At 39.0% G+C, this 13,896-nt stretch overlaps 1 protein-coding gene across 2 annotated transcripts in view; it reads left to right on the forward strand.

The window, feature by feature from the left end:
* Nucleotides 1–447: 447 nt before the first annotated feature.
* Nucleotides 448–13,896, forward strand: part of XPO4 (exportin 4) — a 92,752-nt gene continuing 79,303 nt past the window's right edge. For both annotated transcript variants that reach the window (XM_069467445.1, XM_069467446.1), the window contains exons 1-2: nt 448–584; nt 10,466–10,571. In XM_069467445.1, the coding sequence (XP_069323546.1) occupies nt 516–584; nt 10,466–10,571 (175 nt within the window). In that variant the 5' untranslated portion in view covers nt 448–515. The remainder of the gene's footprint in view (nt 585–10,465; nt 10,572–13,896) is intronic.

Genomic DNA, 13,896 nt, shown 5'->3' on the forward strand with positions numbered 1-13,896 from the left:
GGAGACAGATGTCCTGAAAGGAGGTGCGCTCTCAGGAGAAAGAAGAGGGGAAACGGGTCCACGTTTCAGAAATCCTGCGCGGCGCTGGAGCGTGGAGGGCTGCGAGGCGCCTGGGGAGGCGGTGTGAAGAGCAGAGAACGGATGAGAGGGCTGGCGTCCGGGCCGGGGCGGCGTGCACGAGCGGGTAGCTGGGCGCGCGAGCCCGGGGGACCGCGAGGCAGCGCCACCGGATAGCACGCATGCGCGGGGCCCGGAGCCGAGCCGGACGCGCGGCTACCGCCGTCGGGGCCAACCGCCAGGGTTTCGCCCGGCGCCGGCTGCAGCCGCCCCCGCCCCAGCGTGGCGGCCCGGCTCACTCTCGTCCCATCGCCGCCGCCCAGAACCCGCGACGCCGGCGTTGACGGCGGCTGCGACGGCCTCGGGAGCGCGTGAGGCTCCGGGGTCGCGGCGGCGATTGGCCGGCCGCGGCGCCCGCTCCCAGAATGCAGCGCATGGCGCGTCATTGAAGAGAGACCATGATGGCGGCGGCGCTGGGGCCCCCAGAAGTGATCGCTCAGCTGGAGAACGCGGCCAAAGTTCTGATGGTGAGGACGCCGCGCCCCCCGGGCCCCGGGATCCGCGGGCCTCTGGCTGACCCTGCCACGCCAGGCCTTGCTGCCTGCTGGGTTGGCGACCGTGAAGGGCCTTCAGGGAGCCCTGGAAGTGGAGGAGGAGGTGGCGGTGGCGTGGCGCAGGATTCTCCATCCTACTTTCCTTCTGCCTTCGTACCCTCCTTCCTGGGGCTGTCCCCTTATCCTGACTGCCCAGTACCCTAGCCGGGTGTCGGAATATAGTGGTGTAGGAAAGAGAGTTTCCTGTGCCACAGGCTTCACTCTACACCTTGCTCTGCAGATCGGGTCGCAGATCTAGGCGCGGGGCGGGAGGTCAGGTTTATCCCGCTGGTCTTGGTTTGGAGAAGGGCTGTGTGCGCGCTCTTGGGGAATTGGTGTCGGGAGAGGAGGGATGGCACGGCCCGCGTGCTGTTAGCAACCCCTGTTCCCTTCGTGCTTTCGGGTCCCCTAGCACTTCCCTGACATGCTGCCACCTCTGGGGTAACCGCAGCCGGCAGCACGTGGATGGACCAGCAGGAGGGAGGGAGGGGAATCTTTGAGACCAAGGTCATTGGGGCAAAACTTGGTCCAGTACCGAGCTCCCTTGGCTCATTCTGGAGAACCAAATCTACGGTACTCTTTGATTTCATTGTTACACTACTATAAAGAGTTTGATTAGGTTGTTTACTCGGGGAGTTTGAGAAATCCAAGTCAAAGGATAAAAGTATTCCATGCTGGGAGTGGAAGTAAAGATCAACTACATTCAGTGTTTGTGTTTGCTAGCTCAGCTTTGTTTTTGTAAATAATGACTTCCGTGTTTGTAGATATTTTTGGGAGTTAGAGGTTCATTTTATTACTTGTATTGATTCAGACTGCCTAAGAATTGTGTGCAGCCAGAGTTGTTGCCCTTTTGAGCTTCCTTTTCCTTTTGGTTTGGTGTAAGTGTGTTCGAGCATCACATTTAAGAATATTTGAATTAATTATAGCATAGTTTGTAGTTCTATTAATCAAGTTTTGTTTTCACACAACACCAGATATTTTAACTTCTTTAAAAATCACAGTCTAATAAAAGCAGAGTTTATTAACATTTGCTTTGTTTATGAGTGAAGTTAATGTATCATTTTGTCACAAAACTGACGAGTAACTTTTTCAAATTCTTAAGCAAGTCCAGAAATAAGTTGCTAGTATCCCCATTAATACAAGATTCTTAAAAATCCCTGATATACACCGTTTTCTGAAATCCCTGAAATTTTCCTAGGTGCTAGGGGCCACATTTTCATTAGATTCTTGAAAAAGTATGTGACCCAAAAAACACCCACCTTAGTTCTCACATTGATCAGATAAAATTAGTGTCCTTCATCATTGGTGGGATATAAATGAAGTGTTTGTGCTTGCCAGTACGTTCCCTCTTCCCTGGGCAAAGCTAGTTTTATCACCTCTAAGGGGATAGGTGAGAAGAATAATAATACGGTTTATTTATGTACTGTTTATTGAGTGCCAGATATTGGGCTTGATGCTTTACATACTTTAAGTATTTTATTAATCCTTGCAGCAGCTTTACAAGGTTGAAAAAGAGTTTAAGTGACCTGGGTTACATAATTACTAAGTGGCTGAGTTAGGTTTTGAACTCTTCTCTTTGGCTCTAAAGCTGAGTGTCTTTCCACTTTACTCCACCATCTCTCATATATGTCATATAGATAATCTGTTTACATGCTTTATATATTTTTAGAGGAGAGTAGTGCTGCAAAAAATGTTATGTTATTAAAAGTAGGAAATTACTTTTTGGAAATTTCCACTTACTATTCAAAAATGTATGCCAAAGATGTGTAAGAGTAGCAGTTACTGCATTATTTCTCAGTATGAACACTGTATTCCAATTTATTATTAATAATAGCTAGCATTTGTTGAGTATTTCCTATGTTCAAGGAACTGTATGCCAACAACTTTACATATATTAGCATCTTTAATCCTCAGTAACTCTGTGAGGTAATTATTATTACTTTCATTTTCGTTTTATAGACTAAGGAACTCAAACATGTAGATGCTAAGTAATCTATCCAAATTTACATGAGAGGTAAAACTCAAGTTTGTCTATTACCAGTCTGGTTCTTAACATAGAGGATAGTGGGACCAGAAAGGAAGTAGATTAATTCATTTGGGGATAGTTAAAATTGTTAATGCTCCTTCAATTATTAAGCATTAAAGAATATTAGCATGGATAAAAAAGTGATTTTAGCATGGATAAATAAATCTGTGGGTCTGAGGAAACGTTCTTTATAGAAAATTGCTGTATTTTAATTGTTAATATGTTTAACAATATTCAAATGTTAATATGTTTTGAGATTCAAAGTATAAGTAGTAATGTATTTTTTATATTTTTGCTTAATTTTTTTATTAGGTAATCCATATAGTTCTTTTATGAAAATGAGCATATTTTAGTGCACAGGACAATCTTAAGAGATCTTTTAGTACAGAGGTCTTAACTGACAGAGGCTGGGATGGATATCAGGAGGAAATTATATCACATTTTTTGGGTGCAAACATACATTTTTGCTAATGGGATGTTTAGCTTCTATCATCTTCTGTCAGGGACTAGAGACCCTGAAAAATAAGAGCTTAGTCTAAGCGTTCTCCCTTCCATTCTGCAGATGGGGAAATAGGTTCAAAGAGGTAGAAGTGACTTGCCCAAGGTAGGTCACAGAGCAAGTCAGTGATATATCTGATCCAGAACCTAAATTACCAGACTCTAATTTCAGAACTTTTACTTTTTTTTTCTTATAATTTTTTACTCTACCATTTGCTTCTTAAAATTAACATAATACTATAAATGTTACATTTTATTACTTAGTGGAAAACTTCTAAATGTGGTACGTCTATATTCAGTCCTATTTAGGTTATCAGATAAGCTACCAAATAAGGTAGTACAGTCATCCTTTGGCATCTGTGAGGGATTAGTTTCCTGACCCTCCCCCCACACCTGCAGATACCAATATGTGCAGATGCTTGTCTCTTATATACAATGGCATGGTATTTGCATATAACCTATGCACATCCTCCCATATACTAAAATGTAGGAGGTGTTTTGATTTTGGAGACACGATTATTGGAAAGTTTACTGTTCTTATAGTATTAATATGCATTCATTTGAACCATAAACCCAAAGAATGCTTTATTTATTTATGGTGTTGCATTTCCTTGTTTTTATTCCCCTGTTTCTGTTAGGTTGTTTTGGATTGTCCGTAGTGATTGTGTGCAGTGATAATGTAAGATGGTGCACATGTTAACTGATAGTAATACATTATAGAAAAGTAATTTCGTATATTTGTTTTAAAACCAGAATGGATTTAGTAGGTCTAAATCCAACTTTAATGAAAGGGATTCATGACTGGTTTTCATAGATTTTATTGTAGTGGAGTTTGGTTAATATCCTTAAAAGTATGTGCAAATTTGTAGTGCTATACAAAAATGCTTGTTTGATTCTTACATCAGTCCTGTAAAATAAAATGATGAGATATTCTTAAACTTTTTTTTTTTTTTTTTTTTTTTGAGACCGAGTCTTACTCTGTTGCCTGGGCTAGAGTGCTGTGGCATCAGCCTAGCTCACAGCAACCTCACACTCTTGGGCTCAAGTGATCCTCCTGCCTCAGCCTCCCGAGTAGCTGGGACTACAGGCATGCACCACCATGCCCGGCTAAATTTTTATATATATATTTTTAGTTGTCTAGCTAATTTCTTTCTATTTTTTTTTTTTTCTTTCAGTAGAGACAGGGTCTCGCTCTTGCTCAGGCTGGTCTCGAACTCCTGAGCTCAAAAGATCCACCCGCCTCGGCCTCCCAGAGTGCTAGGATTACAGACGTGAGCCACCACACCTAGCCTCTTAAACCTTATAAATGAGAAAATCCTATATTCGGAAATGGTGAACGATTTGCCTGTGATCATATAGATAGATTGAATCTGGAATTCAACCTCTGGCCATTCATTTATTTTAGAACATTTCTTTAGTATGTGTAGGTTATGCACTGTGCTATGTATACTGAGGAGACAGGAGAAGGACCTTCTTTTCAGGGAGTACATAGTCTAATGAGGGAGAAGCCAAAAATATTAGCCATTGTTGGTTCGTTGATAATGTTATAACAGAAGTATGTGCTAATGTTCTCTGAGAGTATAGAGGACAAACATCTATCTCAGACTGATGTGGAGACCTAGAAAGGGCTTCTTGGAATAAGTCACTCTTAAGCTGAGTCATGAAGGCTGAATTGGAGTTTTCCAGTTGCATAAGGGATATACCAGGTGGAGGGCTACGTTTGTATTAATGCCTGAGAGAATAGTGTTTGGGGAAATACAGTGTGTTTGGGGAATATTTGAGCATTCATTTTTTTTTTTTTAAGAGTAGATATTTCCTGAGCCCCTCATATATAAGATATACTGCTTTTATTTTTTTATAACCAATGGACATATCATAAAATTTTTAATTAAAACAATTTACTTTTCTTATTGGAAAGATCCATTATATTGAGTGAGCATCTTTATTCCAACTGTGGTTTTTTGTTTTTTTGTTTTTTTTTTTTTTTTTGAGACAGAGTCTCTGTTGGGTAGGCTAGAGTGCCATGGTGTCAGCCTAGCTCACAGCAACCTCAAACTCCTGGACTTAAGTGATCGTCCTCCCTCAGCCTCCCACGTAGCTGGGACTATATGTGCTAATCACCACACCCGGCTAATTTTTTTATTTTTTGTAGAGATGAGGTCTCCTGTTGCCCAGGCTGGTCTCGAACTCCTGACCTCAAGCGATCCTCCTGCCTCAGCCTCCCAGGGTGCAAGGATTACAGGTGTGAGCCACTGTGCCCTGCCAAGATTTGTGGTTTTGCATTTATAAATCAGATCATTCTATTTCCATAGATTTATTTAATCATTGCTAGCTAAGCATAACCTTGTTAGCAAATAAAAGGAAAAATGACTTTTGAGTGAGAAAGTGCTAATAAAAAACTAACAAACTTTATTCTGGAGAAGAGAATGGGATTTACTCTTTATTCATTTGTAATTGTAGGAAAAATTGGATCCACTATAAAGTGACAGAATATTTTAGAGTAGGGACTTTCAAAATTTATTACATGGATAATCAATTTTATGGTGATTTTTAAAACTGTACGTGCCTTTGCTTTACCTATTAAGATTGTGATCTAGTAGGCTGTGCTTTGTTGCATTCCCTCATCTTAAACGGCTTTCTTAGTAGGTCTGAAAGGGCACCAGACTTGTTGACCTCTGTCTCATATCCCAGCTGTGAGGCTGTTCCTACCCACTGTCTTTGTTTTCCAGCCAGGGCTGACTACATAATTTGCAGGGCCCAGTGAAAATGAAAATGTGAAGCCCCTTGTTCAAAAAGCAGAAAAAAAGTGCCATTAAAAATTATAAAATATAAAGCATTTTTCTTCACAAATATTGTATTACTTATAAAGCATAGTAAGGGTAATAGTGATTTATGAATAACAAATTTTTAAGTTATGAAAATATTTGTGGTCTCAATTTTGTATAATACAATAATATTTTATGTGTTGACTGGTCATACAGTATTCTGGCTTGCTTTTCTATAGGTCATCTATTGCTATAGGTCATTTATTAGGTCATCAACATTTTTACTTGTAGCAAGTTTATTTTAGTCAGTATAATTGGAAGTGATTTCAGTTGCTCTTGCCAAATGCAAGATTGCTGATAATTTTTGATAATTTTAGCTTTTGAGAAGGATCTTTCTGCTGATGCAACTATTATTAGAGTTGTTATATTTTATAGGTTGTGAAAACACTGTGATAAATTTTTGATTATTTTAAAATATAAATTTTATACATTTAGAGCTGATGATTCTTGCAGAACATTTTTCTAAAAAGATTTGACTTTTCATCCAAATCAATTTCATTGTAACTTTGAATTTAATTTTAGATGTAATTTTTTTTCTCTTTTTTTTGAGACAGAGTCTCGCTCTGTTTTCCAGGCTAGAGTGCTGCGGCGTCAGCCTAGCTCACAGCAACCTCAAACTCCTGGGCTCAAGCAATCCTCCTGCCTGGGCCTCCCGGGTAGCTGGAACTACAGGCATGCGCACTGTGCCTGGCCAGTTTTTTCTATTTTTTGCAGAGATGGCATCTTGCTCTTGCTCAGGCTGATCTCAAACTCAGGACCTCAAACAATCCATCTCGGCCTCCCAGAGTGCTAGGATTACAGGTGTGAGCCACCATGCCTGGCCTAGATGTAAATTTATGTAATATTTTTTATGTTTCCTCTGGCAATTCTTGTTACTTGTAGAGGTCATATTAGAAACCAAAAGTAGGAGCCAGCCATGGTGGTGTGTGCCTGTAGTCCCAGCTATTTGGGAGGCTGAGGCAGGAGGATCACTTGAGGCCAAGAGTTTGAGACCAGCCTGGGCAACATAGCCAGACCCCATCTCTAAAAAAAAAAAAAAAAAGAGGAAAATTAGCCAGGCATGGTGGCATATGCCTGTAGTTTCAGCTACTCAGGAGACTAAGGCAGTAGGATTGCTTGAGCACAGAAATTCAAGGCTACAGTGAGCTGTGTTTGCACTATTGCGCTCCAGGCTGGGTGACAGAGAAAGACCCCATCTCTAAACAAACATGATTTGTATATACTTAAAAATGCCAGTTTATTCCTCTTGCTGCTGTATCTTTAATTATAAGGAAAAAAGTATTTAAAAATTGCCTTTCTTGTTAATAATTGGTTCATCCAAAGCTTTGTATTAAAATAGCATTCTTTTCTGTTCAATGTGATGATCTTTAAACCTAATTTCTATTTCTAAGCCTGTAGTAGCAGTTTTGAAAACCAGAGATTCTAAACTCTTTGAAGAATTCAAATAACTCCCTAAATTGCTTTATTGCAGTGTCCATGTATACATTTTTGTTCTGTAATTCAGTGAAAAAGTTCACTGCCTGCTTGTGGCAGTTTCTCCTGTGGTGCTCAGGCCAGGAGAGTTATATTTGGTGCAGGTGCCTCAGTGACAGGCTCTGCGGATGGACAGGCAGGCAGGCCACCCACTGTGGGTCCCAGCACTGTCCCCATATGGAACACTTTCTCCCTTTGCTTCTGCCAATCTGGGCCCAGGTCCCATCCCAGCCACCTGGGGTGGCCTGTGGTGCCCCAGATTGCCCCGAGGCATGTGTGCACCTGGCCACCAGCCTGTCTTCACTACTCACACAGATGCTCCATTTTCCAATGGGCTTCACTTAAAACAAATCCAAAGATAAAATTCTTACGAATTCCAGGTCGGTGACAGCAAAACATCACATTAAGTGTGGGGCCCTTTTGAGAGTAGGGCCCGTATATGACTGCACAGGTTGCATAGCCGTGAAACTGACCTTGGTTTCCAGGATATCGGGCTTTCTTCGGTCTGTCATACTTGGTCTGCTTCCTCCTTTCAGAGCCTTAGAGGTACGCATTCTGTTGGCATGGAACCCTGCTCCCACCTTTGCCTAGTTACGTTCAGTTCTACAAATCTCACCGTAGGTGTTTATTTTGTCAGAAAAAGCCTCAACATTTGTGTCCATAGCATCTAGCACATTGCCTGGCACTTCGTGGGCATTTGATAGTCATTTGTGGACTGAAATATACAAACAGAAGGCATAGTAGTGTGGGGTCCAGAGACAGATTACCCAGGTGTGAACTGAGGTTTTATTACTGCTTGCTCCTTGTGAGGCTTTGGATAAGTTATTACCTTTCCAGCTTCTTGAAACTTTTCTCCGTTGCTTTTTCTCTGCATCAGCCACACCAGCTTTCTTTCAATTTTTCTTCCTCCTGTCCTCTGTCCTGCCACAGGGCTTTTCATGTACTCTTCCTTCTGCTTGGAATGCTCTTTTTCACTTTGACCTCATCCTGCAGGCCTCTTAGCAGTCACTTTCTCAGGAAAGCCTCCCTTAGCCTACCCGAACAAGGTGAAATTCACCAGTCCTGTGCTCAGATAACTGTGTAGATTTTTTATAACACCTATTACATTTAGAATGCTATGTTCAATTGTGTGATTGATTAATGAAGTTGGTCCCCCTTACGAGGCCCTAATATATATTATAATACTTTAGGAACCTTGTTTGCTTTTCCTTGATTGTGTGTACCTAGAATGTAGCACAGGGCTTGACACATAGTAGTTGCTCAGTAATATCTGTTGAATGAAAAAAATGAGTGAGTCAGTGAGGAAGGGGGAGTAGTGTGAAATGAGCTCTGGGAAATAGCCGGAGCTGGGTTATCTTAAGGTCTTCTTAAAAATTTTTAAATTTTTTTGAGACAGGGTCTCCCTCTGTCACCCAGGCTAGAGTGCAGTGGCGTCATCATAGCTCACTGTGACCTCAAACTCCTGGGCTCAAGAGATCCTCCTGCCTCAGCCTCCCAAGTAGCTGGGACTATAGGAATGTGCCACCATGGCCGACTAATTTTTCTATTTTTGGTAGAGATGGGGTCCTGCTCTTGCTCAGGCTGGTCTTTTGTTTTTGTGTTTTGAAACAGAGTCTCGCTCTGTTGTCTGGGCTACAGTGCCGTGGCGTCATCCTAGCTCAGAGCAACCTCAAACTCCTGGGCTCAAGCGATCCTCCTGCCTCAGCCTCCTGAGTAGCTGGGACTACAGGCATGCGCCACCATGCCTGGCTAATTTTTTCTATATATTTTTTAGTTGCCTGGCTAATTTCTTTCTATTTTTTTTTTTAGTAGAGACGGGGTCTCGCTCTTGCTCAGGCTGGTCTCAAACTCCTGAGCTCAAACGATCCACCTGCCTCGGCCTCCCAGAGTGCTAGGATTACAGGCGTGAGCCACTGCGCCTGGCCTACACAATTCTTTAATGGAAATATTTTCAGTTTTATCTAGAGAACTGTAGAGGGTGCTATATCATTAGGAACTGTAGTCTGACCTAACTTTAGCTAAGAATTCTCTTAAGCCAGAGTTTCACAGGAATTAGTTTTTCTTGGGTGTAAATCTTTTTCTTATTATTTTGACTGAAATTAGAGTGACTAATGTTGCATAATGGATATAATTTATAATGAATATTGAACTTGTTTACAGCATTTTTCATCTTCCAGCTTCTTTGATATAGTTGAAATTATGATTTGCTCTCTTTATATTGGGTTGAATAATAAAGGTTTATTTTCCCACCATCCACTCCCACCCTCCTTTCCCAAATTAAGGATTTGTAGGTCTTAATAGGTCAAAAGATAACCAAACCATATAACAGTAATATATTAATATATTTTAGGTGGGTCTGGTTCCAAAGAGTATGATCTTTAGGACAAAGATTGTTACACTGAAATGGAGTTGAAGAAACCTGGGCAGACTTTAGAAGTTGTTTTTGTTAAGATGGAATTATGGCTTTTATGACTGATTATTATTCAGAGAGCAGTTCTATAAATTCTAAACCCTTTAACTGTTACCTGATTTTTATGGTTAAATGGTGATTTTAGAAAACTTGAGGTAGAATTATTTGATCCTCTATCTTAAAAGATTGCTTTTAGAAACTGGCTTTTAGTAACTTAGATTCAGTTTCACTAGTACTGAAGAATTTAGGAATTATTTGAACTAGGTTAAGTTAAACTGAGTAGTATATCTTAAAATAAAAGGTGATGATAAGTTAGCTATGTTTTAAAAAATACAAAAAGTGTTAGATAAGGATCTCTTTTTCTAAAATACAAGAAACTTTAAAGGATTCAGATCTTTTTCCTGAAACTATATTTTAAATATTTAGTATCAAGCTTTATACAGTAGTTCCTTTAAAAAATTAAGAATTTTTCCCCAGTATGCCCCAAAAGTGAAATTATTTTCTCCTCTTGTGGGTAAAAGGATTGTTGTTACTCAAGCTTTCTCATTAAATAAGTATACTGTTTTTGTTTTTAACTCTCAAGGCTCCACCTTCTATGGTCAATAATGAACAACGCCAGCATGCAGAGCACATATTCTTATCATTTAGGAAATCAAAATCACCATTTGCAGTTTGTAAGCATATTTTGGGTAAGTATTCACTTTAAAAATATTTTGGCATAATCAGATTTGGTGTTTCTGTCTGGAACCTTAGCTATTTTAAATTCCTTTAAAAGTAAGCAGATCCATACAGCTGAAATTTTTCATTAATAAACATTCTACTGCAATGGCTTTAAAGATATTACAGATAGGAAACTTTGTTTTTACTTTGGATTTCCCCTCCTAGATATAGTGTTCAATAATTTGTTTTATTAGTGACCATAACATGAAGGCTGTTAATGGTGGGGGAAAAAATTTAATGTTCTTTCAGCTGTTTTCAAATGTCATTTAATGTAGGAAATGTACTATAATATCTCTTATCCCAGTGTTAGTTTTAAAATTAAGGTTGTTTTTGAAGGTTTCTACATTTTCTCTCTTTTAGTTGTTTTTTCCATAGTGCATTTAAAAAAAAAAAATTTAGTTCGTACTCAGCTTTCTTAGCGAATATTAGTCATTTCTGGGTAGGTTATCACTGTATATACTAAAATAAAGCACTGATTTTTACTGTTGTAAAATATGTTTTATGAATACCTTTTATCTGACACATGTACAGAAATGATCTTTTCTAAAACAATCATAAGAAATATAGCTCTCTTGTCCAAAGATGGCATTTTCTAAAAGTTATATATGATGTTGCCCTTTGCCTCTTAGATATTTTTTCAATATTAGTAAAAGAGATTTCATTGGTTGTTGTTATTTTATAGCTTGATTACTGTTGGCTGTTTTTCTTAGTTGGAGCCATCTTTTATAATCCACATTAAGGCTCCACAAGGCTATTTGAGTCATTCACGACCATAAAATTGGTTAGTTGAGTATTAGGAACTAAAACATCAGACCTTTTATTCTTATGCTTTCATTTAATAGTAAGACTTGCCTGTTACCCACCAGTACACTGGTTTCCAGATTGAAATAAACAACAAAGTTATGTGTTAAAAATGCTCTACATGTTAGGGCTTATGAATGAGCGTTGCTCGATTGTAGTGGAAAGAGCGCGGAGGAAGTATCATATCTAGGTGCCAGTGGTGCCTGCCCCACGTTATCCACTTGAGTAAATCACTTAACCTCTCTGGGCCTCTTTTTCATCTGCCATGTGGGAATTGATACCGTTTGCCTTAATGGACTTGCTATCTTAAGTTGTTGTGAGGTGCAAATGTAATTATGTAAGTAAAAGCACTTTGTGAATAAGTATGGTAAATGTCATGGCAACATTACCTAATTTTAAATAGCTTTAAAAAAAAGACCAGCTGAAATGCTATGTTGTTCTCTGTTTGCAAGGATCTAGCAGCAGTGGTGAAGGTGGCTGTCTCATTCAGGAGTTAGAGGAGCAACTTCAACAATTACCTTTTAAATTCTCAATGAGGCCATTTAAATTAATTAATTAACTTATTTGATTGGTCAGCTTTTATACTTGGATCAATTTGTTTCTGGCACTAAGACAATTTATCTTATGCATGTGGAGAATATTTAACTCAATGTTAAACTGAAAGAAACAAAACTAAGCATCAGCATAAGGAGTTTAAAAGAGCATTAACTCATCCTTACTGCCTTGAAATTGTTCAGCATTAATAGATTTAGAGAACCATTGTGTTAAACTATAAACCTAAAATAATTTGAGTCTGGTTTTCATGGCATATGCTGTAATTACTTTGACTAGGCATCAAACATCAGTGTTTCATCTGACTTTCTATTGTAATTCAGTTGTCATTCCATACTAGTTGGGAAATAGTTGATCTATGTTATAAGTATTTTATTAGAGTTTGTTTATATGAAGTACTATTGCTTTGTTATGATTGAGCTTGTTTTGGAATACTTTTGTTTTCTTGATAAAAATTTTCTAAAGAGTAGTATTGCTAGTTCTGGCCATGCTTTTAAAATCAGTTTGGGTTTTGGGACATTGACTGTTTAAAAGGTGGAGTGCATGTATTACAAGCATAATCATTAATGTACTGCAAAGCTCTGTGTTACATTAATGTTTACATCTAAACTTCACGGAAAATCTTTTAACTCCTTACTCAGTTGCCACCAGCACAGAAGGGTAAATTCCTCTAAGAAGACTCTCATACAAGTGGCAGTCAATTGCAATTCAGAATTTTCACATTCTTATTTAGGGATTATATGTCATTTTTATAGAATGTCTGGGTAATATATTCTAATAAAGGGGAGACTTTCTCTTTGATGCTTCCCTTAAAATTCTGGCCTCTTGAAATTCTTCCTTCTCACTTCTACCTCTTCAGTTTTATATGTTGCTCATTTTCCCTCATTTCTTTCTCTTCTTATCCTTTTAATTTCATTCTAGTTTTAATTTTCTTTGCTCTTTTCTGTGTATGTGTGTGTGTGACGTATGTGTCTGTGTGTGCATGTTGCATGTGTGTGCATTTTGTCAGAAGAGTACATTAGACTTCTTCACCTCAGAAGTCTTTGGCACTTAGGAATTTACTAGTTTTGTAGGGTCAGATCTTCCTTCAGACAGACCTGTGAGTTCTGTTCTTGTTAAGGAAATAACTAAGAACCATGAGGGATTGGTTTTACTTCTTCCGGAGCTAACTTTTTGGCATTCTTTTGACCTTCTCTCACAGAGGAATAGATTCCATTCACTTCTGATCTCAGAAGTAGCCAAAACAAAACGAAATAAGAAACCTCCCAAAAGTTGGTTATCTCTGGATATGGAAAATTGTTTTCTTAGTAGTGCTATCAATTATTGGGAATTGATAGATCATCTTTCACCTGAGACTTTTCATTGTTAGTTGATGAGCATAGATATTATGTCAAGACAGATTTTTGGAACTTACATCGCCTATGCTTTGGACAGAAATCTTTAAGGCCAGAGAGGTGATTATAGTAGCTATACATCTGTGGCTTGGCTACTAGTGTTTTCTTTTCTTTTTCCTTTTCCTTTTCCTTTCCCTTTCCCTTTCCTTTTCTTTTCTTATCAGAATGTAGTGCTTTTTCTCTCTTGTTATTTATTTTACTTTAACTTTTGTCTTCATGATTCTGGCTAGTGTCAGATGGCTGACAAGATACAAAGGAATTTTACTTATATAGTTATTAATAAAGAAAGTTACTATGGTAGCAAGTACTAAAGTGGCCTAAAGTAGTTTATTATCTGGACAGTGTCCTAGTCAGTGGCAGATTTTCACAAATTGTGAGTTCTTCGTGAAGACCTTGCAGTTTCAAGCATCTTTATAGCAAAGAGCAAGAATGAATGTACATGTGAAGTTCTAATCACACACTGTTAGGCTTCTAGAGTCCCTTCTAGCATCTCCTGCACACTTATGTATATATAAGTTAAGTTTATGGAGGCTAATAATTGTTTTCG

The sequence above is a fragment of the Eulemur rufifrons genome, chromosome 4 (assembly GCF_041146395.1).
Source record: "Eulemur rufifrons isolate Redbay chromosome 4, OSU_ERuf_1, whole genome shotgun sequence".
NCBI lineage: Eukaryota > Metazoa > Chordata > Mammalia > Primates > Lemuridae > Eulemur > Eulemur rufifrons.